The sequence below is a fragment of the Engraulis encrasicolus genome, chromosome 9, assembly GCF_034702125.1.
Source record: "Engraulis encrasicolus isolate BLACKSEA-1 chromosome 9, IST_EnEncr_1.0, whole genome shotgun sequence".
NCBI classification, from domain to species: domain Eukaryota; kingdom Metazoa; phylum Chordata; class Actinopteri; order Clupeiformes; family Engraulidae; genus Engraulis; species Engraulis encrasicolus.
The window spans coordinates 4,132,088-4,155,733 of NC_085865.1; the positions used below are offsets into that span (position 1 = coordinate 4,132,088).

General features: G+C 42.0%; 1 protein-coding gene across 1 annotated transcript in view; it reads right to left on the reverse strand.

Annotated features, from left to right (window-relative positions):
• Window positions 1–23,646, reverse strand: part of LOC134455370 (alpha-2-macroglobulin-like protein 1) — a 42,680-nt gene that overhangs the window by 1,536 nt on the left and 17,498 nt on the right. Inside the window, exons 6-18 of the mRNA XM_063206392.1 lie at window positions 23,384–23,549; window positions 22,684–22,768; window positions 21,288–21,390; window positions 20,714–20,834; window positions 20,322–20,431; window positions 17,896–18,066; window positions 15,811–16,020; window positions 12,190–12,405; window positions 10,100–10,249; window positions 9,018–9,122; window positions 8,705–8,765; window positions 7,360–7,413; window positions 1,929–1,994 (exon numbers count right to left, since the gene is read on the reverse strand). Coding sequence (XP_063062462.1) covers window positions 1,929–1,994; window positions 7,360–7,413; window positions 8,705–8,765; window positions 9,018–9,122; window positions 10,100–10,249; window positions 12,190–12,405; window positions 15,811–16,020; window positions 17,896–18,066; window positions 20,322–20,431; window positions 20,714–20,834; window positions 21,288–21,390; window positions 22,684–22,768; window positions 23,384–23,549 — 1,618 coding nt within the window. The remainder of the gene's footprint in view (window positions 1–1,928; window positions 1,995–7,359; window positions 7,414–8,704; window positions 8,766–9,017; window positions 9,123–10,099; window positions 10,250–12,189; window positions 12,406–15,810; window positions 16,021–17,895; window positions 18,067–20,321; window positions 20,432–20,713; window positions 20,835–21,287; window positions 21,391–22,683; window positions 22,769–23,383; window positions 23,550–23,646) is intronic.

A 23,646-nucleotide genomic window follows, 5' to 3' on the forward strand; every position in this document is an offset into this window, starting at 1 on the left:
TGCAAGAACAGAAGGATTAGCCTTTTACTTAGTCAACAACAAGATACTCCTCAGGATACTCACAACCATGGGAAATAACTGGTGTCCACTCATGGTTCAACTCCTACTTTTCTAGACGCACCTTCAGTGTGTCATGACGGGGAAAACTGTCTTCGACTCACACCCTCCACAGGTGTACCCCAAGGATCAGTACTGAGCCCCCTTCTGTTTGCAATGTACACCTCCTCCCTGGGACTTCTCATTCGAACACATGAGTTCTCCTATCACTACTCTGCTCATGACACCCAGATGTACCTGTTGTTCCATCCAGATAACCACAACTTACAGCTCAACCTATCCAAGACAGAGATCCAAGTGATCCCAGCTAAAGACTCAATCTGTCACAACATCAACATCAAGATGGGCTCCGCCATTGTGACCCCCAAACAAAGTCACCAAAAACCTTGGCATCATGATTGATGATGAGTTATCATTTTCCAACCACATCAATTCAGTCGCTTGCTGCACAACGACTGGTTCAAACTACGGTCATGTCCCGCATTGACTACTGCAACTCCCTCCTGGCAGGTCTCCCTGCTTGTGCATTAAAACCACTGCAGATAGTCCAGAATGCGGCGGCACGTTTGGTGTTCACTCAACCCAATAGGACCCAAGTTACTCTACTATTCATCAACTTGCACTGGCTATCAATCGCTGCTCAGATCAAGCACAAGGTCTTGACCCTTGCCTACATAACCATCGCAGGAAAGGCTCCAGCTTATCTGAAAGAGAACTACACTCCTCCAACACAGGCCGTCTTCCCTGCCGCCTGCTCGCTCTAAGCGATCCCTGTCAAGACTGTCCTCTGTCGTTGATCCTCAGAGGTGGAATGGTCTCCCAGAGGCGGTAACACTAGGCATATCTCTTACAGCCTTCAAGAAGCAAGTAAGGGTCAAAGACGTCCAAAATGAAATTGTCCTTCAATGTAATGGATACCTTCTGCTCATGTTTTTCAAGTCATGTTTTTTACAGTTACAGTCAGCAGAAGGTATCCGTTACACTGAAGGACAATTTCATTTTGGACGTCTTTGACCCGTAAACGCTCGTCTGTGTCGTGACGGTATCTACTAATACACTGACTGCATCTACTACTACAATGTTGAGTTGAGGTGCTCCAGTTCCAGACTCTATGGAATGATGTGTATGTTTGTGTGTACTCTACTTATCCCTGTGTTAATGTACTTTTTTTAAAATGAACCATACTTAGCATCTGCACTTGTTGTTCTGCATACTTCCTGTGTACGTTGTTTCTTCTACTGACGTTTGCTATGATTATGTCTCATTTGTAAGTCGGTTAAAAAGCGTCTGCCAAACGCAATGTAATGTAATGTAATGTAATGCTCATTGGTCAACGACTATTTGGGCAAGTTTAACACTAGCTGTTCGTTTTCTTGGCTGGGGTGAAAAAAGTAACTACAGCTCACTTGCCTTGCCGTCTGCTTGCCCCTCAAGCCCCACCTGGTGGGCAGGGTTGCCAGATGAGGCCGATGATTTCCAGCCCACAAAAATGGTCAAAACCTGCCTAGAAGCACAAAATCCCGCCCAATTCTATCGATTTCTTTGGCAAAAAAGTTTTTTCTGCTAAATGCCATTTTTTCCCGCACACGGCCATCCTAAGCAGCCCAAATGGGCGGGAAGCAGCCCAGTCTGGCAACACTGCTGGTGGTCGAGTCCGTCTCCTCTTGTTTTTCATCTGCCTCTTGTGAAGCGGAAGAAGAGGCTAGTGAGAATGTGGTGATGTTGATCAAAAATCAGATCCCTTCCTCTACCCTCCCTCCCAGGTAACTACTCCATGCACGAGGACATAATAATAGTGAATAGAAAAATAATATAAAAACAGTAATAAAAAAATATAAAAAAAGAACAGAAATCTTTCGCTTTACATTTACCTGCAGGTAGCATACCATAATACAGAGCAGTACGGCGGTCAGGATGGTCATACATGTGGCAATCCTCTGACAAAACAGAAAACAGAAAATAAATGAAAAGCTTAGTAACACTTAGTGCGTGCTTTGACATTGCATTGATACCTTCACCCACTATTTTTTAAACAGTGGCCATGCTAGGGGGCGCTGTGGCACAGCGCGCTAAGCCCCCTACATTTGGGCTTGCATGCCCAAGGGTTGCACCCAGGATTCGAATCCGCCCTGGGTCATTTGCTATCCCTACCCCGTCTCTCACTCCACATCGCTTCCTGTCGCTCTTCACTGTCCTGTCTAAAATAAAGGCGAAAAAGCCCATAAAAATACATTAAAAAGGAGGCAGTGGCCATGCTAAACCTAGCTACATGCTAACACCACCTCTGACTGGCCGGGAGCACAAAGCTCAGACAGCTACGATCAGCTCGTCTCAACTCAGAGAAGAACTTATTTCATGATGGAAGTATGGTGGACTGAGACCATGGACATAAGAGTTTGTCTAATCCCACTGACTTTTGTGTTCCATTTTTACATAAAGATGGCAGCTCATGGAGCCTTTCGCACACAGGTTTGCCATTGACAGTTCCAAAACAGTTCCAGGAATTGAGTATCGAACACATCAGTACACATTTTAAATCATTATTACGTCATATTTGCTTATTATGTAGTGGTTCTGTGTCTAGTGAAAAGAAAGCAGAATTATTAGATAAATAGAATTATTTTAACCGACTTTCTGTTCCCTGGTTGTCACAACTCTGAACTCCATGGCTCTGGGTGGACTGTTGTTAAACACGCCCCAACACATTGTTAGAATGGATTGGCTTAAAGGCCAGTTCACATCAAAGATTCGCGACGAGACAGGACGGTTGCAGAGAGTTGCAGCGACGAGTTGCAGTGGTGTGAATCAATCGTCGCACGGAGTTGCGAGCTGTTGCAAGCAGTTTCAAAAGATTAATCATGTCAAATCGCAGTCGCAAGGTTTTAGAACACAAGCCACTGTGACGTCCCCTCACCTGCCTAGATGACACGTCTTCTGGCAGTTTATCATGTTTCATTTTATTTTCTTAGGGGCCGTTTATACGAGAACGCCCGATCAATGCCTCCATTCAGGTTATTTTAATAGCGTAAGACATTTGCTGTCAATCAACGTAACAGCTGAGAAGTCGGAACTCATGGGTAAAACAGCCAGTTTGCCCACTGGACATTTGTAAGGCCAAGACGAGGCTAGGACTAATTGAAGACAGAAATAAAAAATATATATATATATATATATATATTTTTAAATCTAAACATTGGCCGTCTAAACATCAGCGTTGGTGTAAACCAATGCGGGATGGGGTTAGAAACACATGTGTAGGCCTATATTGCGTGAGATTGTGTCGTGCGCAAATATTGTGAACCTGTCATTCATTTCATTTCATGGAATTTGTGGCAATTACATTCCCAAAAACTGAACATTGTAGGCTATCAGAGAAGGCCAATGAAGCTAACCTATTTAGATGAGCTGGCTATTTTCGTTTGCATCTGCTAACAAACAGGTGGAATGTCAGACTACCTGCATCCCCTGGTGCCATGACCACCAGCGCCAGCGGTTTGTCATTTTACGCGCTCCCTTTATGGAGCAAACAGCCACCTTCCAAAAATAAGATCTGGCCATGCCTTCATCTCTTAACGTTTTGGTAACAAATCAAGCCACTCAATGAGCTTACTGTTCATCTGCCTGCACAAAGGTAGCCTATCACGGACGAGACCATCTGCCGTACAAAAAGCAGCACACTCGCATAGCGTGAGGCTGCTTCATTTTGCCTGGTCTTACAGGCTATGACATTGTTAATATCGATCCCTTTTGACAATTTCCAACAGGACAGAGGAGGTGACCTGCACACCTTGAATCTTTGTTTGCAGGTGCAGCTAGGCATATGGCAATGGAAATCACTTGAAATGTAGGCATAGAAGAGGCGTCACACTGCCTAAGGTCAAGGTTTTGATGACGGCCCAGTGTTGCGCTTCTTCTATAGGCTAATTTTCAAATGATTTCCAAGAGGACAACATCACCTTTCCACATTTGCTACTCACTGCACAAAGGAACTTAAAACTTTATTTTGCCGACTTCTCGTCGTGTTATCACAGAATGCAAACTGGAGACAGCCGGTAACAGTGCTTTCAGAAATATTTCTGAGGATTGCACTTTCTCGAGAAAATAAGTAGCCAAATAGGCTAACCCACTTCCAATGATCTTCGTAGCCTTTATTTTTTGCCCAAAATACACAGCGTGTATAGGCCTAGCAGGCATACTGTAGTTTATTTATTTTGATCGCAGTGCATCTATGGCTTTTTGTACGCACCCCTTATAAAAGCTAGGCCTATAGCCTGGTGCAAACTAATAAAGGCATACATTCAGAAAATAATAAATGGCCAACCTTCATCAGACAGCGCATCTCTACCATAGGCTATTCTATCTGCTGTCTTCATTCTTTAATATCCTCACGTTTAAGTAAAAGCACGTCACTCAAATGAGCTTTCATGATGCTTCTTGCATGCGTAAAGTTATCTCATGAACGAGCTCAGATGCCGTGAAAAAGCACACTCGTAATACGATGCTGACAAATTCGCCTAGTCAAAGGACTTCTATTAGGCCTAGGCTATGCCTACTTGTTATAGGCCTATTGGCATTCCGTATCCAAGAGGTTAGTCACCTTTCCGTGGAAATGTGCACATTTGCTAGAGTTACACCGCACAAAGGAACTTTAAATGTAACCCATTAAGTTGTCCGCAACTTCTCGTCTTGTTATCACAGAAAGCAAGCAGGAGGGTCCACGGTGCTTTCAGAAATATAGGCCTATCAGAGAAACTGAAACTTTGCATTTTCTTACGAAAGTATGCCAAGTAAAACCCACGTTCAATGGGCTCCATACATTTTTTGCGCAAAATGCACGGCTATGTAGGCCTAATGTAGCCTAAATGTAGGGCTACCTACAATAGTTTATTTAATTTGATCGCAACAGCGCATCTATTTGCTTTTGTAAAACAACTCAGATGGGTGCGCGCACGTAGCCTGGTCCTGACCATCCCATAATACTACCATTGACCGGCTACCGTTGTTATAGGAACGTAGTCGCAGTTGCAGCTGCAGTTGCAGTGGTCTGAACGCCTGGAGTAGAACAGCATGTTGCAGACAGTTGCTGGTTTTTAGAACGTTGCAGCTCGTCTCGTCGCGAATCTTTGGTGTGAACTGGCCTTTAAAGGTGAGGTTGCAGGTTAACCATTTTAAGAATATGTACCATTATGACATCACGTTGGGGGTTCCGCAGGAGTCTATGTAGAACCTTAGAATCCTGGGGGAGTTCCCCCAACGTGATGTCATACCTGCAACCTCACCTTTAATTTGGTATTATTTTTATTATTTGCATTTCAAGACAGTTTAACACATATATGCAAGATGCGGAGAAAAGAAGTTTGGAAAGAAATTGGACTTTTTAAAAAATATATATTCTTTTGATCTCTTTGATTGTTTTATCACTGTTTTTCCTTTTTTTATATTTAATTTTATTTATTGACTCAGGGCCTGCACAAGAGTTCCTGACCGTTTCTCGATGTCAAGTGTATGAGCCTTGGAAGTGTGTCAGCCTAATTAGTCACGCCCAGTGATTGGATACTCTGCAGAGTTCACCAAAGAGTATCCAATCACTGGGCGTGATTACGAAGGCTGATACACTTAGAAGGGTGCACACTAGACTTTGAGAAATGGCCTCTATGTGCCTGAACTACTAGCAAATAAAAGAACTTTGAACATTTGCTGTGTAGCACAATGAACGATGTAGCGCAATGCAACATGAGGGTCTTAGCTTTTCAGTGCAATTCATCTTAGGTTTTTAAATGCCTCAAATGCTGAGATATTTAGGCTATAGGCTGACAGTACCTTTTCCCAAAAATGAATTCATTTAACGGTTAAAACTCAAAATGCAAAGTATTTCTGACCAGATTCTTCTTGAGTTTGATCTTTTATGATTTCACATTTATCTTTCATTTGAAACACTTGAACAGTTTAACATTTACTGTACTTTCAAGCAATGCGGTTTCAGTTCTCTTCAATTTTAACTAGCACTTCACTAGTAAGCCTATCTAAGCCATAGGTGTAAATGCCCTTTTGGCTCCAACACTGATACCAACTTCTGAGTTAGGTCTTTGTTGTTTTATTCAATATAGGTTGATTTCTGATATGTCTTTTTGGGTACATAGATAGATTTCATCACAAACTTTAATTTGAAACACAAAACTAATTTTCTAGACCCTCTAATGCCACAAATGCTGGAAATTCTACTCATGCTTAAAAGATTAATCAGGTGCAGGTAGAGATGGCGTCCGCGCCTTTGTCTTACTTGAGAAGTTTCGCTCGGTGCGTAATTCCAAACAAAAATGCAGTGTGAAGAAAAAGAAGCCGCACACAGGAGCTTGATGCTGTTCAGTGAAACTGTATTAAAAGATGAAAAATAAAGAGCCTGAAAAATAAAGTGGGATATGTTTGCATCCCACTTTTTGTTTTGGCTTCTCTTTATTTTTCAGCTTTTAATACAGTTTCACTGAACAGCATCAAGACTCCTTCTTCTTCACACTAAAAGAATTAGCACAATTTAAAAATGAATTGCAATTAAAGTGTTAATTAGTTAATCGCAATTCACAGGTTTTACCCTACACTGCTGACAGACAAACAGACAGACAGACAGACAAACCAACGCGAACGAAAACACAACCTCCTTGGCGGTAAAAATATTTCACATTACATTTATAGTTCTGTTCATAATAAGTGCCTTTACAAAGATGAGTAAATGTCAAAATTCTTCAAATAAATTGTACTTTAATGAGCAAAAATGCTTTAGAGACACTGTACATCCGGCACATTCTACTTCAATCCATGGGAAAAGTATTCAATTCATGAAATTTAATAAAGTTAAAGAAATGTAATGTCCGAAAAAATAACAGTGTTGACATCTGTCTCTGGAAACTCAAAGATGTTCCGTACAAACTAACAAATTCTTGAAATTCACCTTTGCTGAACATCCTACACTAATAGTTTATTGCATAACGATGGTCTTCAACAGTTTCACAATTAAACTTATTTAAGTACAATTAACCTGGGCTGCATTACCCGTTGACCGTTGTGAGATTTTGGTCGACTCCATGAACCAAAGATACGAAGCTGTTATCAGAAACCATGGATATGCAAAAAAATATTAGTTTAGTTTGCTCAGCACAGTTGCTTTCCAATAATTTGTTCGTTGTACAGTAATTTTTTGAGTTTCCAAAGACAGATATCAACACTGCTATTTTTTTGAGAATGAACCTTGAACAGAAACAGAGCAAAAAAACATGGACACCTGAACAAAAAAGAATCATCATTCACCTGCATCATCATTATCTTCATCTTCAAACTCGTCATAAGCGCCATCACCACAAACTGACAGAAACAAAACAGAAAACAAAAGAGAAATGAAAGGCTTAGTAAAACCTAGTGCATGCTTTGACATTGCATTGATACCTTGCCTTATTATCATTGACTTTCAAATCTCTTTTCCAGACTTGGTCTGACCAATTGCATAACGATTAACATTTCCCAAACAGCATGGCTGACCAGCCTGCCTCTATTTTATACTGGCCGAGGTCAGAAAAGGCTGTGCCGAAGCTTAAACCAAACTTTTTCTCAGTACCAATAGAACGTCTCTGCTTAAACCGTGTTACGGCCTTGAACACGCCTCTACCTAGAGCCGTCGGAGCTGCTCAAAGTCGATTTGTTCCCGACAAAGTGGGTAGAGTTCCCAATTTCTCCGGAGTTCAGAAACGATATATGTATTGCTCCTGGCCTGACTAGATGCAACGCCGAAGGTGTTAGATCACTAGGAGGGCGTGGCATGGCTAATTGATACCTTAACTCCCTATTTTTCTTTGCCCTTACATCATATGTTTCATATGACATATTCTAGGTATTCTTCTGTGATAAGCCTATAGGAAACAGTACTACTTGATTGACATCTTTACCTGGCTTCAGGTTAGGTTGAATGGACAATTTGCCTTCCGCATACGCGTACCTACCTAGGCTACATCAGGGCGTGTCTTTTTATTTGAAAAGTTTGGCACTTATGATGGTCTGAAGGACCAAAAACGTTTTGCACTACACTGGGTTACACTTTCTTTATTTTCCTTATGCATTCAATTTCTTTGTGTATCGGCATCAGTGGTGTGCAAGTTCCTCCTTGCTACATTATTGGATTACTTTGTGGAACCTACACACCCTCCCAGCTTCAAACCTAAAGGCGCGACACCCTTTTGGAGTATATGCTGCAATTGGACTCATCTCTGATGATCTGCCATGTCTGGAAGGTCTACAAGAATTACATTTTATTTAATTATTGGTGCTGCTGTGTATGCAATTATTTTCATACAAAGTTTGCACATGGTCCGTGTCTTATCAGTCACTCTCTTGCCATTCATCATTTCCGCCAGGTACCCAAAATGATGCCAAACAAACATTTTGAAAGTGGCAGGGGCATCTTCAATAGTAATACCTGTATTTTCCGACTTCATTCTGGCTGCTTTTGCTGGATCACGATTTGAAAGTGGCCGGGGCATCTTCAATAGTAATACCTGTATTTTCCAACATCGTTCTGGCTGCGTGCTGGATCACAAATCTGCCGAGACAGATTTTTAAGGCGACGAGAAATACTTCCAGTATGAAAGAAGCACTTACTCACCAAAGTCTGTGCACATGGTTTCTTCTACAGCCATGTTAGTAATGGCCTTCAGTCCCAATCTCTAGAAACAAACACAACATTCCCAGATAGATGCTCACTGAAAAAGACAAGGCAAGCCAATTTTATGTCTAAAGCGCATTTCATGCACAGAGTAATTCAATGTACTGTACAGTTATACAAACAATGCAAAAAAAACAGAAAACAAGAGAGAAAAAGAACATATTGCCATGTACACTCACACACACGCACACACTGCGAGCACTGACGAGGATATTTACATTATTGGCTTCATTGTTGTTGGTCGTTGCTGTACCTCAAAAACTGCAGTGGGGCCAAAGGGGTCCACTCGCCATGAACAATCAGAATCCCGAACATCACGATCAATTTTGGACTCCAACGCCGGTAATAAGGAAAACACCTTGTAAAATCAGAGATAATAAGATTCTATTAGGGATGCAAATTATCGATTAATGAATTAATTCTTGGTTCATTGTTTCTTGATTGACCTTATTGATCGACTTACGATTAACTGATAAGTGGCGTTACCCCCTCCCCAGAAATCTCAATGTTTCCCGGAAAAAAAACGATTGAATCTAAAAGTTTGATAATTGAAAATTGAGATAACATACTAAGTTAAATTAAGTGGGCTTGCCATATCAATTCCCACTTCTTGTAATCTCTAAGTCGCGTTTATGCTTGTTTGCTTGCTTGTTTATATTGTGTCAGTCTGTAAAAATTGAAAATGGATAAGCTCCAAGACCTCTCGAGATAGAGACACCATTCAAACACTAAAATGTTTTTGTCGATTTTGAGTAAGTTTTGGTCCCCATAGAAAACAATGGTGGAATCTGGAGGTGGAATGTTTGTCACACTGTGGTCTCTTAGAGTGTAGGAAGCTTTTTCAATCATAACATGTCAACACATCGTCACATGTCAACACATGTCAACACATGTCATGTACAGTACAGAGTGGTACGCAGTACAGAGTTTTTAAAAAAATAGGTGCACAGAGTGACTGACCTTTCGACACACCTGCATCGTTCTACTTCCCTCATCTGTGAGCAGCACAGAGGCTGAAGAACAGACATCTTTCTGCCAATTCCTCACTATTACTACCACAATGAAAGATTTTACTGAGTTTTGCCTTTTCACCACCTGATACTCAATACTACTACTACTACCACATTTAACAAAGAAAAATACACACATTTGTCTCAAAAAGAAAATATTAGGTGCAGGACTAGCAAAGTCTCACCATGGTTTGATGAAGGGCATGCTGCCCAAAACATCACTATATTAAAATAAGAGAAACGGGAGCTTGGTGTCGCGGACTACTACTATTACTACCTGTATCACACCTCTACCACTATTCATTTGGACCGTTGCTATAGTAACCTTGTGAGCATCCTGCTGTTTCCCGGGAGCCAGGATGAAGGCGCTCTGGTCTACAGTGCTGAGGCCACACAGAGAGCCCGGCTGGGCAGACAGCTGCAGAGAGCTCCTCTCCCCTGGGACGGCCGTAGGGGACGAGAGCTGCACAGACACCTGCAGACACACAGAAAGTTTGATCATTTACTTTGACTTACCTTGACAAACACAACAAATAGAAATAGGGTGATACTAGGATACTCAGAGAGCGCAGACCTCCAACAAGGCAGCTCAAATCCTGGCAGGAACCGTTCGTTCTCCAAACGAATTTCTGACCCATTCTGTCTTTGTAATCTGTCCATGAACATTGCATAAAGCGGCGTACACACACAAAGCTAGCTTTTCGCTTGCTCGCCTACTCGCCACTCTTTCATGGAACGTTCACTGAAAGTTCCCGCGGCTTTAACTGCCAATGAACAGGCGAGAAGTACCGAACTCTGCATTCCAATTGGTTACTCGCTTACTCGCCTTGCTCGAAGATAAAATATTTTCAACTCGGAATCCGCCCACATTGCATCGCTTGTACAGTGCTCGCCTACTCGCCTGCGAGTCTCGCTGGAACACATCGACATTCTATTGACTTCATCCGCTGAGCGAGTAACTAGTAGCGACGTGTGTGTACGGCCCTTTAGGCTTAAGCTCTTAACAAACTAACTATCAAACCACTGAAGGCGTGAAAAGGGACTATGCACTACATGCGGTTGCATATGGGCCCAGTGTCAATGGGGGCGCCAAAACGAAGGACATTTTTTGTGACATTTAGTTCGCATTTGACGCACACATTTCTTTAAATATTCTGTGTGGCTATGCAATAAAACAGGACTGACAGTAGCTACGTATATGGTGCGAAAGGCACCCTGGCCTGATCACTTTCTTCAGGGTTTGTTAAAGGGACACTGTGCAGGAAGTGGTCAAAAAAGGTACTGCAACTATGCTGTTCATTGAAACTGGGCTGCCTATTGCCAAATTTGATCTTTACATGAAATATTTACTAAGTAATAAACAAATAATTTCTAGTATGGTCCAAGTACAGTCATTTTTGCAGCTAAAAATGGGCATTTTAGGAAATTCAAAATGGCAGACCATGGAGAAGATCCCCCTTTTCATGTATGAAAAGTGCAATTTTTCCAGTCATAATGAATACTTAGAATTTGATGCTGGTGGTAAGTATTCATGAAAAAGGTAACATTATTGAATGGGTAGCATGAATTCTGGAAATAAACAACTAAAAATTTCACACAGTGTCCCTTTAAGGCTGGGGAGGGGGTTCGCATTGCCTCTCGCTAATTGATGAGGTGCTTTGTATACATGGGTTCTCTGTGTTTATCGACAAGATGTTATGAGGAGGGGCAAGACACTGGCAGCCAACCACGTGAGCTAATTCTTTGACCGACAGCGGTTTCCAACAATCAGAGGTTGAGTTGTGCGCAGCTAGCTTCACGCAGTCAGGTTATGAACAAAATTTAGAATCCATGTATTGCAGAAAGAAAATGGAAAAAAAGCAGGTGCTCTAGGAAGAGAGATGCTTTCAAAAGCAGCAAAAAAGGATTGTACGTTTTTACACCACATTCAAATGAAAGACCGAAATAGGTAGGCATGAAGTAAGCTACTGGGGCTGTATGAAACCAAAAGTCACCTGTGTACAAAAACGTGCTTCCAGGCAGTCAGGGTGAACAGAGCCAAATATTAGGCTAAACGTGCCTCTTCTCTCAAGTTTCTACACTACTACTTTACTTTCCGGTGGAAAAATGAAATTGTTTAGGTATTCCCGCCTGCATGTTAGATGGAAACCGTTTCGAAATGGGCCTTGATCGTAAACCATCTTTTGTATCCAGTATATTGCTGCCATCAATCAGTGACAATGTGATACATGCACTATCCTGTAGGTGGCGATAACATCTGTGGAAAAAAATAATTTTACTGGCCCAAGAGGGCAGTGCCCAGGGTTTGGCCACGCAAAAATAATGAACACGGCTTCTAGTGTTCATATCATGGTCACACAATCATACTACACAAAATAAAACCGCTTGTTTCCTCTTCGTGGAGCCATACTGTACCTTGTTTCTGAAGCACTTCTCAGTGGAGAGCTCTCTGCTGTCAGCCATGAGTGTCTTGTTGCTGGGTAAGACGCAGTACACCAACACCTGCACAGAGGGCGCCATCTCTGGCTGCACCGATAACTTTAAGGACCCTTTCCCCTTGATGACCTGCTGCCCATTGCTCACTGGAACCTGCATGACGCCATTCTGGACAATCTCTCCTTTAGCGAAAACCTGAGACACATAAGGAAACGCATCATTACAGTTTGCTGTGTGTTCGTGGCTTTGACACACTAGGGCAGTGCTTCCCAACCTTTTTTGTCTTACATACCCCACTAAGCCTTTTTGTCATACCACGAGTACCCCCGCAGTCATGCTCTATATCCCAATGTGACTGTCCTCCATACATCTCTTCAGTTTTCCATGAACCCCCTGCAGTGTGTTCGCGTACCCTTAGTGGCACCCCACACAGCAGAGGACTCCGATGCGGAGCCGCGTTCAAGTCACCACATCCGTGTCACTGTCACATTCCTTTGGGTTCCAGTTGGTGGATCAGGGTCGCCACCGTGCGCCGCCCCAAATTCTACCGTCAAAACGCGGACCATAATCGCATCCATATCTGATTCACAAACGCGGACGCGCTGTAAAATCTAACGGACGTTGGTACAGTTTTTGTTGGGGCACACGTACCCCTGGTTGGGAAACAATGCACTAGGGGACCATTCCATCAAATGCGTTATCCCCAAATCCGAGATCAAGTCGATAAACTACAAAGTCTGCTGTTTTTAGATAGAGATCTGTTCCATCAGTCTTGCTAACCTGAAACTCAGCTGCGTTGCCAAGGTAATTTATGCTCCAACTCAAACCTGGTACCTGTAGCTCTCAGGTTTGACACCAGGCTGAATAAATCAGTGTTAAAAAAAAGAACCTGTAGGAAACAGTGTCACAACGGTTCCGCTTAATTCCGGCCATCATTTTATGAGATCAAAGCGAACCAGTCTCTCTATTTACAAACCCCAACTCCGATGAAGTTGGGACGTTTGGTAAACAGTGAATAAAATCAAAATGCTATCATTTTCAAAACATTCAATCTATTCATTAGATGGAGAATAGTGAAAAGACAACATATTAAGTGTTAAAACTGAGAAAAATATTGTTTTGGGGGACATATGTACTCATTTCTAATTTGATAAATCCAACACGTCTCAAAAGAGTTGGGACGGGGACAATAAATGGCAGCAAATGTCGAGGAAGACTAAAAACAAAACAAAAGACAACACTTAACAGTTAAATACATTAACCGATGAGATGATTTTATATAAAAAACAGTGTTAATTCCTATCTTGGACATGATTTCACCAGCTTAAATGGTGGGTGTATTCCTTGTCATGTTTTGCAATGTTTTCCTTTCTGTAGTGCTTACAGTGTGACAGGTCTTGACCAAAAACCCACCATTCTATCACCTGCTGGTCCTTATGATGGAGCCAAACTGTTAAAACATAGTAGAGAATGCAATTTGACCTTACTATGCGTCAGTAATCGAAGATCTCCCTTCAAAATATAATGCATGAGTGGCTTTTCATGCTTTTTAAAACCCATTTATACCATTCAGCACTGTATTTAACTCTACAGATGAGTGAGAACATCTTAACCAATGCACTACTGCACCCACATGCCATCATGGAGGCTGACTTTTGAAGCTAGCACTAACACAAGTTGGATGGTCCATTTTTACTGTAGCACAGGATGTGCAATGCTCTATTATTGTCAAAAAGAATGGACTTCTACAACTTCTGCTGACTTCTGTAAGCAAAGGACAGTTTCCCATGTCTTCTGGGTCTATTTCAAGTGAGCTCAGGTGCTTAGGAGAATGTTACACCCCTGTATCATTTTCATGCATTAAGCATTCTTAATTTGGTCAATTTTCAATAGCTCTAGCACTCCAGGAATTAGAGTGAGACTACAGCCAATATATATTTCATGATGTCATGAACCTATACAATGATTTTATTAACAAAAATATGTCTTATATACACTCAATCGTGGTAAATCAAAGGGAATTCAAAAATGTATGTAATAACTATGGTAATTATTCCCTTTGCATCTTTAATTCTGAGTGACTCAGCCTCTCTGTGATGATCTTATACCTGGACACCTATATTGTCCGTCAGTACAATTCATTTTGAAATGTTCTTCTTTGTTGTTTTATCTTATTTGGATGTTTACTAAATTTCACTGATCCCCGTCCCAACTCTTTTGAGACGTGTTGGATTTATCAAATTAGAAATGAGTACATATGTCCCCCAAAACAATATTTTTTCTCGGTTTTAACACTTAATATGTTGTCTTTTCACTATTCTCCATCTAATGAATAGATTGAATGTTTTGAAAATTATAGCATTTTGATTTTATTCACTGTTTACCAAACGTCCCAACTTCATCGGAGTTGGGGTTTGTAAGTAGTCTATGGTGTGATAATGCCAGTAAAAACGACAATAATTACCATTGTCTTTCGTCATTTCCGGGAATTTCTGATTATTAGCACATTTGGTAAAACTTTTATTGTCTTGATAATAATAATAACCTGAGTTTGAACAATTCCTTTCACTGGGAAGAAGACGTGAATGCCCAAGTGGTCAGGTGCACTACCGATACAGGTATGTGGTCACGCCGGGTTAAAGTCTTGTATGGTGACATGTTATAGAAATGAAAACTTCATAACATACATTTGCCTAGTCTCTCTGATGACGCTTTGTGGCTGGCTTCAATAGGCCTACAGTTAAATGTAGACCTTTAGGCTACATTTTACAGCATAGGCAATAAAAAAACGTCTTCACAACCAGCTTGCAGATGCGGACATTGGAATTTGCATTGCAATGATTCAGCAAATGGTCCCTGCCTAACATTTTACCTATGTTTTTTTATCCTAAAACAAATTCTTCTGAAAGATAAAATTGAACACTTTAGATAATGCAAAATTTTATTTTTACACATTGAAATGAATTCGAAGTTCTGAGGCTGTCTCTTTGCTGATTGCATTATGATTTGTCATTGCGCATGGTGGGGATTGAACGCGGGCCTCTCAATGGCACGTCAGCAATGGGCCGTTTTGCTACCGCTCACCTACAGATGCTCGCATTACATCTGCGAAAATACTTAATTTGACCATGCGACTACGCATGCCCAAGTTGACAATATGATTGCATTTTTGACCATCGTTGTTATGGACTTCCCCTTTGCAACGTGCACGAGCGCAACGCCAGCTTTGATGAGCACAGCTGAAGTGAACCTTGCCAAGGCGCAGCTGCTGTTAATTGAAACTGAAGCTCGGCTTTTGCACGGAAGCGCCACTGAATTCAGCGACAATGATGGAATGGTCCCTGGGTCTTGTCTGCACATAATGACAACATTGCATTTCACTTGGCTGACGCTTTCATATTGTACAAACTTACAGTTATTTACAAGCGTATTGCTTTACAGTCCCTTGAGCAATGTGGCATTAGGTGCCTTGCTTGAGGGCACTTCCGTCATGGATAAAGGTGAAGGTAAGGGTGGGATTCAAACCTGCAACCCTCTGATCTTAAGACCACCTCCCTAAGCACTCGGCCACGGCTGCCCCACATGATACTGTTTACATACCACAAACACGATGTCCAGAAAGTCAATGTTGAAGGTCTCCCCAGCGAAGGTGTATGTGATGGTGATGGGGGTCTCCGTGTCACAGGGGAGAGGGTCCCTGACAGGATCAATGACCAGAGAGCTGGTTTCTGGCCTTTGTATGGTCACAAACCTGGCTGCAGATTTATAATATCGATGGAGGTACAGGTTTGGATCAACTTCCCCTCTTGCCTAGAAAATAACAAATCTTTCGTTAGTATTTTTTTCTATCTTGAAGGCACTGTAACAAGAAAGAAACTATGTCTGCCTCCTCCAGAGAGAAACGTTTTGGATTATAAGCTGGGGGCAACCTCCTTCCCAGGCTTGTATGAGGAATGTGACTCTTCTCCCTTTCTGTGACGTGTATGAAATGTGTGTGATGTGTGTGTTGTTTTTTGTTGAACTATTGTTTTTTTCTCTCTCCCCCTTTGAAATGTTTTGTCTTTTCTTTCTTCAGTAATTGCTATTAGTCATTCTGTCAGCCAGTGACTGGACAGGCTTACAAGTCACAAGGTGTAACATGGTGGGAAGACTGCACTCCATTTGACACCTAGACGCATAAACGGCGTAACGTCAGAGACAGAGACTGGACAGTCGCCGCCATCTTGTTGATGCCTTCGGGGTGCTATTTTGCGATTAGTGAAACCAGATCTGAGAGTCAATGGGAAAAATGAATGGGCAAACTGAGTAAAGGACGGGAGGGAACCCAGCGGTTGTGAAAACCATGTGTTTGAAACCACCGTGAAAAACTGATCAATCTAGACTACTTGATTGTGTCATGCGAGTCAAAATAAAGCTTTTTAAGCCACTTTTCTCTCATTTTTTTGGACAGACCGCAGGCGCAGTAGTTTCATAACGGCACGAGAGTAACGGCTTTTCACAACTGAGCATGCGCAACATTTCACATGCGCTGATGCAGCCAGATGATTGGATCACTGACAACGCAGCTCAGCAGGCACATTGGCTCTTGTTACCAGAAAGGCGGGAAGAGGGCATATTTGCGTTACGAATCTTCACCGTTAATTTCTATGGACGTTTACATTACTGGCCAATCTCCTCTTCCCTAATAAAATCTCTGGTAACGTGTGCCATGCGCGTTATGTCCCTTTTTGGGGGATTGTGGGAAGTCAATTGGTGGTGCTGGGAAAGAATTAACGAAAGACAAGGACCTGTAGGCTAGCGTTGTTCACGCTCAACATGCAGAAGAGGGGTTATGTTGTCGGCTGTTCAAATAATATAGCCAAACAGCCGTGGCTGTAGCATGGATTGTGTTCCGTTAGGCTAGCCGATGTAGCATGTACACATGTAGCATGTAGACATTCGGTTTGCTTTCCCCCAAAAAAAACACACATTCATGAGGAAAGTACCCGGATGGACGTTCATACGTATGGGTGCCTTTTTAACCTTTGACCTACCTTCTTTGTCTATGCCCTGATGAAGGACAATATGGCTGCAACGAGTAGACCCATGTGATTTTAAACAGAATTGCCATGTTTTCAAAAATATTTTTCTCAAATCTCAGTGCCTCCGCTTTTTCCTTCCTTTTTTGGACCTTACACTTCACCCAGTACAGATGAGCACCTGAGTAACGTTGTTTGCACAGCCTCGAGCGCTTCAAGCCCTTTTATAGTGTGATCAGAATATTGACTCTTTTCGATGTTTGCAACCACAGCATTATTTAAAGCAGTGGTCCCTAAATCTTTTTTTTTGTTGCTGGGACCCTCTTTGGACCACACACACACACACACACACACACACACACACACACACACACACACACACACACACACACACACACACACACACACACACACACACACACACAGGGAAGCCGACAGGGGGGTGACTAAGGGGTCTGTTGTCCCGAGCCCAGGGAGAGAGGGGGCCCAGAATTGGGTCCATATTACATTGCATCTATTGGGCAGGGGGCCCTTTCAGATGAATTTGTCCCGGGCCCAGCCAAAGCTGTCAGCGGCCCTGCACACACACACACACACACACACACACACACACACACACACACACACACACACACACACACACACACACACACACAGTTCATCATACCATGACTATAAAGTCTCCACAGAAAGTAGCAGTGTTGAGAGAGTACTGGGCCACTCCATCAGAGTCTGTGGTGAGGGTCTGGATTTCTCTGAACCTCCGTCGTTGTGAATTGTCAAACAGATACACAGTTCGGAAAGCAATGGCGGTGCCATCGTAACGGGTGAATTTGATCTGTTTGGGGAACACAAAAGCACACATTTCTTAAAGGGACACTGTGCAAGAAAGTGTAAAAAAAAAAATACTGCAACTATGCTGCTCATTGAAACTGTACTGCCTATTGCCAAATGTGATCTTTACATGAAAGTTTACCAAGTAATAAACTAATATTTTATAGTCATTTTTGCAGCTAAAAATGGCTATTTCTGGAAATTCAAAATTCATACATGAAAAGTGCAATTTTTCCAGCCATAATGAATTTGATGATGGTGGTAAGTATTCATGAAAAAGGTAACATTAGTGAATGGGTAGCATGAATTCTGGAAATAAACAACTACAAATCTTGTGTACCTTTAAGGATATTTGTTTTTACACTTCATGGCAAACAGCATATTTTCTTTCACCTGACTCTTGCCAGATCCTTTCCAGAGTATTTCTGTTCAGCTTTGTGAGCTTCCCCGAGGATCTGGGTGGAATTTCAGATTCGCCCTGCTCCTGAACTGCCATGCAGTCAAACCAATCAGGATCGCAGAGTTTTCAGAGATGTGTCGTAGTCAACATTGAAACATAGTGGCAAATGGAAAAATAAGTGAAATGCGACAGTTGTTTCAGAAAACAATGGCAGCTCGCATGGTCTCCCGCCTAGACATTGATTCTGTAATTAAAAAAAAAAAAAAGACCTGAAATCTATGGCAGTGTTGCCAGATTGGCACATGGTGTACGGAAAATTAAATAATTAATACATCAACCAAACAAAGATTCTAGACGCGTAGAGAGTAGGGCGGTAAAGCATCGCATGACGGAAGCGATTTTTACTGGCGTTGGTGAAAATACATGGAAACATATCTGTCCTTCCACACCAACCGGCGGTAGTCGGGCGTCGCGGGAGCCGGCTCCGCTCCGCTCCGCGCTGCATTTGGAAAATAGAACTCGAGCGTGTTTTTCACGCCGGCGGTGTTCCATTCAAATGCATGGCAATGTAGAACGCTAGCTTTGGCTGTGGGGGGGTTTTGAACTGGACTGGCTGCGCATGCCGATGCTGTAGGTGTGAAAGGCAGAGTAGAACACACCGGCCGAAACTAAGCAGAAAGACCTCAATCGTCTCGCTTCTGTTCCGTTCCGCCTTGGTGTGTCTGACGCCTAATAGATTAAAAAAATACCCTACCCTAACGGAAGATAAGCGGGACAACGGCCTTCGAGGTCGACCGGTTACACGAAGTTAACGGCTTGGCGGAGGGTTCTGAGCCGCCGCCTTGCCATTAACCTCATGTAACCGGTCACCTTGTCTGTCGTTATCCCTTACATATCAATGGCAGCTCACATTGAGGAGTCAAAGGACATATTATACACTATATTGACGCTTTAGAGATCAACGGTAAACGTTTTTGAAGGAATTTGTTGGTGGCGAGGATGGGCAGAATGATTGTATAAAGCCATGCCTTCTGAAGGCGGGGCCAACGCGTGCTTTCCCAGACCTAGTTGTGGAGCTCGCGAAGCTGCATGGAACTACGGGTCAGGCAAGACCCAGACAAGGGATTTAGTGCTTCCAGGCGGGTTTTGAGCATTTTTTGGAAACCATCAGACTCATCTGTGGTGTATGGCAGTGGTTCTTAACCTTTTTTTTTCTCAAAGCACCCCTTTACCTGTGCCCAAGACAAGCCGCACACCCCCACCACCAATCCAAACCTCTATATGTGTATAGGCTCTAAAAAATGAGTTAAGTGATTAATTACAATGATTCTTACTTTAGACATTAATCAATACCTTAATGTCTTGACATGGGGACCAAAACAGGTTTTGATTTGGCCTAATTATAATGCTCACTGGTCACAACCTCAACACAAACAAAATTCTGCGCACCCCCTGAAATCTCTGGCGCACCCCCAGGGGGTGCCCGCACCCCAGGTTAAGAACCACTACTGTATGGCATAATTCCAGATGAATCTTCATGGAGCAAGGTGGAACCCAATCATCTGGCAAGAGTCATTGCATTATTACATTACATTACATTACATTACATTATTACATTACATTACATTACATTTAGCTGACGCTTTTTATCCAAAGCGACTTACAGTTATTTAGGTACAGGGTATTGGTTACAGGCCCTGAAGCAATGAGGAGATTAGATGCCTTGCTCAAGGGTACGTCAGCCATGGATGATGAAGATGGTGGTGAGGGTGGGATTTGAAACCTGCAACGCTCCGATCTAAAGACCAGCGCACTAACCATTGAGCCATGGCTGACCCCATCAGATTTTACTTTCTTACCTTTCCCTCCAAAACTGCTCCCTTCTCAATAACATTTGGCGTATCAATAAATGTGAGTGTCCCAAGTTTGTGGTCCAAATTAATATTCTTGCTGTCCGCCGCAGAGATACCTAAATGTAAATAAATAATGCGAAATGAATGTAGAACAATAGGTCCCTAAGTCAACAAAGTGTAGTGGAAAGTGCGCACATCCAGCAAAAAAGCATCCGCAGGTGCCAAATCAAAAAACTGTCACATGTAGGAGTGGGGAGGAGGAGGATTGCCTGAAGAAGATCTATGATCGAAACGTTGCTCCCAATAAATTAAGTCTTTTGCAAGCAGTGTGCAGATCCTTTCCCACTCCTCCATAAGTCAACAAAGCCTTTTTTTAAAATGGCCATATAAACACTCACCAGTGCCCTCCTCAGTCACAGTGGCATTGAATGTCAACTCATGTTGATGCCCCTCTACGGCTTCGCTGACTTTTAACGGCGCCAACTTGAAGGCATGAGAGGCACAGCCAGTTGCATCCATCTGTGATAATTACATAAAACAAACCCCAACGTTTTGCTTTGTATGGATTTCCATACCACAGTTCCACACCTCAGCTTGAAGCTGTTTGCTACTCACACACATTCCAAGGATTTTGAATTGAGAGGATTTTACAATTCAAATAATGGATTTAATAATTCAACATAAAAAAAGGATTTTATTATATAAATTTCCTTGAAAAGAACAAGAAAGAAAAAAAAAACTGAGTGCGATTCATTTCCTAACTACTTGATTACTTCAGAGACGCACGAACAAGACGGAAGAGCGCGGTGTGTGTAAGATACCATTATATCAATTTTCGTCAAGAAAACCGTGATGCACATTTTTTCCAGAACCGCCCAGCCCTAATTTGAATATTTGGACGACCTTTTCATCATGACACAAAAACCCCCCACTGATATACTTGTAGAATTGACAAGACCAGCATCGCCTTACCTCTAGCGCCACCACAGAGCAAGGCTGCGCAGGAGTGTGCCAGGTGGGTTTCCAACACAATGACATGGAAACTGTTCCTGCCACAGGCTGTCCAAATGTGGACCTGAGAACATGGGAGGGAACCACATCAAAATGCTTTCACCACATGGAGAGCTCAATGTGACATATGCTGCCTTCAGTGCAGCGTTAAAATCCCAAGGACTGACCAAACTACTGACTAAACAACTGACCAAACTACTGACCAAACTACCGGTTCCTGGCTGAACGTGCATTTGTGCCAAGACCTTGGAACAATCAATGCGCCAGAACCAATGAATGTGCCATGGCCCACGAGCTTCCTCACGCTGTTGTTACGGTTTGCTGCGAAGGCCATAATGCTACATTCGGTGAAACTAAACACAAGGGACTTGTTTGCTGAAGTGTGTCTTTGATTTTGAACTAAATTGTGATTATAATGCCAAACATATCATACAACAGTGCCCTGCTAAAAAAATGATCTAAAGATACGTTTTGAACTTGTCTCAACAGTTGCACATGAATGAATGAATGAATGAATGAATGAATGAATGAATGAATGAATGAATGAATGAATGAATGAATGATTTTATTTGACATCTTCAGTCCATATAAATAAAATAAATACATGATTGAGTTTCATATAAACCGCACCACATAGTTCAATTAAAAAAAACAAAAAAAAACAGAGAGTCAGGATAGCATAATAAAGCTCGGAAGCTTATTTCCATTGCGGTCCTTGGGTCCTTGTGGTACATGCAGTAGCCATGGCTGTGACGCAAATTGCAATCACGTATGCTTTGGTCCAACTGCAAACATTCTGAATCAATATTGCGTCACCAAGTGTTCAAGGCTATTTTTTAGGAGTTTAAAGGTGCATTGTGTAAGATTGTGGACAGACTAGGTATTGCAACTATGCATTTCATTGAAATTGTGCAGCCTAATCATGCTAAATTTAATCTTTTCATGAATATTTACTGAGTAATAAACTAGTATTTACAAGTATGACCAAAGTACAGTTTTGCTGCGAAAAATGTCTGTTTCTGGATATTCAAAATGGCGGATCATGGAGAAGATCCCCCTTTTCATGTATGAAAAGTGTAAACCATGCTGTGAAAACCATGAATATGCATGATCCATGGTTACCCCAAAAAAACTTGGATAAGCCACAGTAATACCAGAGATTCTAGGAGAATTATGTCTTATCCAGTCTCTCTGGTAATACTATGGTTGGTTCAGAGTACCATGACATACCATGGTAAAACCATGGTTACTACAGCAAACCATGGTCAATTTTCGTGAGAGAACATAGGCTCTGCGCTAAGGGGTTCATTTATTTCTTTTTTTTCAAGATATGCAGTTTGTCCAGTTCGTCACTTACTTGGCACACATTTTCAGTGTCAATTCCTCCGCGTCAACACAGACCGTTTCTGGGGCAATCGCAAAAACTTCAAACTTGGGGAGTACTACAAGAAAAGAGTTTCTCTCAGAAAAATGCTAGAAATTGCCTTTTCTACAGTAGGGTGTTTCAAAACCTATTGTGTGATCATTGCATATCGCAAACAATGCTAAAACAAGACTGAAAAGGACCCCAGAGCTCATTGACTATGAACATTCAAATCTACTTCAATTCATGGTAACATTACAGTACGCTAAAATATTAGTTGAGATTTACATTTTAAGGAAAATATGGTGTCCTGCAGCATATGCATCATGTATCACCCATTACCACATAATAAGTGGCTTCAAACATATGAATGCTCAAAAAAACTATAGTGTTCTTTTATTGGCAAACAACTTACTGTAGGTGCTGTTTCCACGTAGCAGGATATTTTTTTTAGCAGAGTATTTTTTTTCTCCTGTTGAGGTGTAAATGCAACAATTGGATACAAATAAATCCTCCATTGTAACAAATGCGTTTCAGACCCCTAAGTAGGATATTTTTAAAGCCTACTTTTATATATCTGGATTTTGTAACCAGGAGAAAAAAATATCCACACATAAAAATATCCTGCTACATGGAAACAGCTCCGTAAAAAACAAATTCCATACAAAAGCGTACAAAGTGTAAGTAAACTTACCATACTGTTTGACTTCAAATGTAAGTGATTTTTTGCCATGTTGACAGGCTACGTTGAGGGTGTAAATTCCTTCTGCAGCCTCTGGGGTTAAGCCATAGGAGAGCTGCACTATCTTGGTCTCTGATGTCAAGTTGTGCCAATGTCCAATGGTGTTCTGGCGGCTATCCTGTGAAGAGGCAGCACCCACAAGTCATGAAACTTCAGCTGGATAATGGATGACCAACTCATATCAGGTTGTTAAGAATAAGGAACTATAACACTGC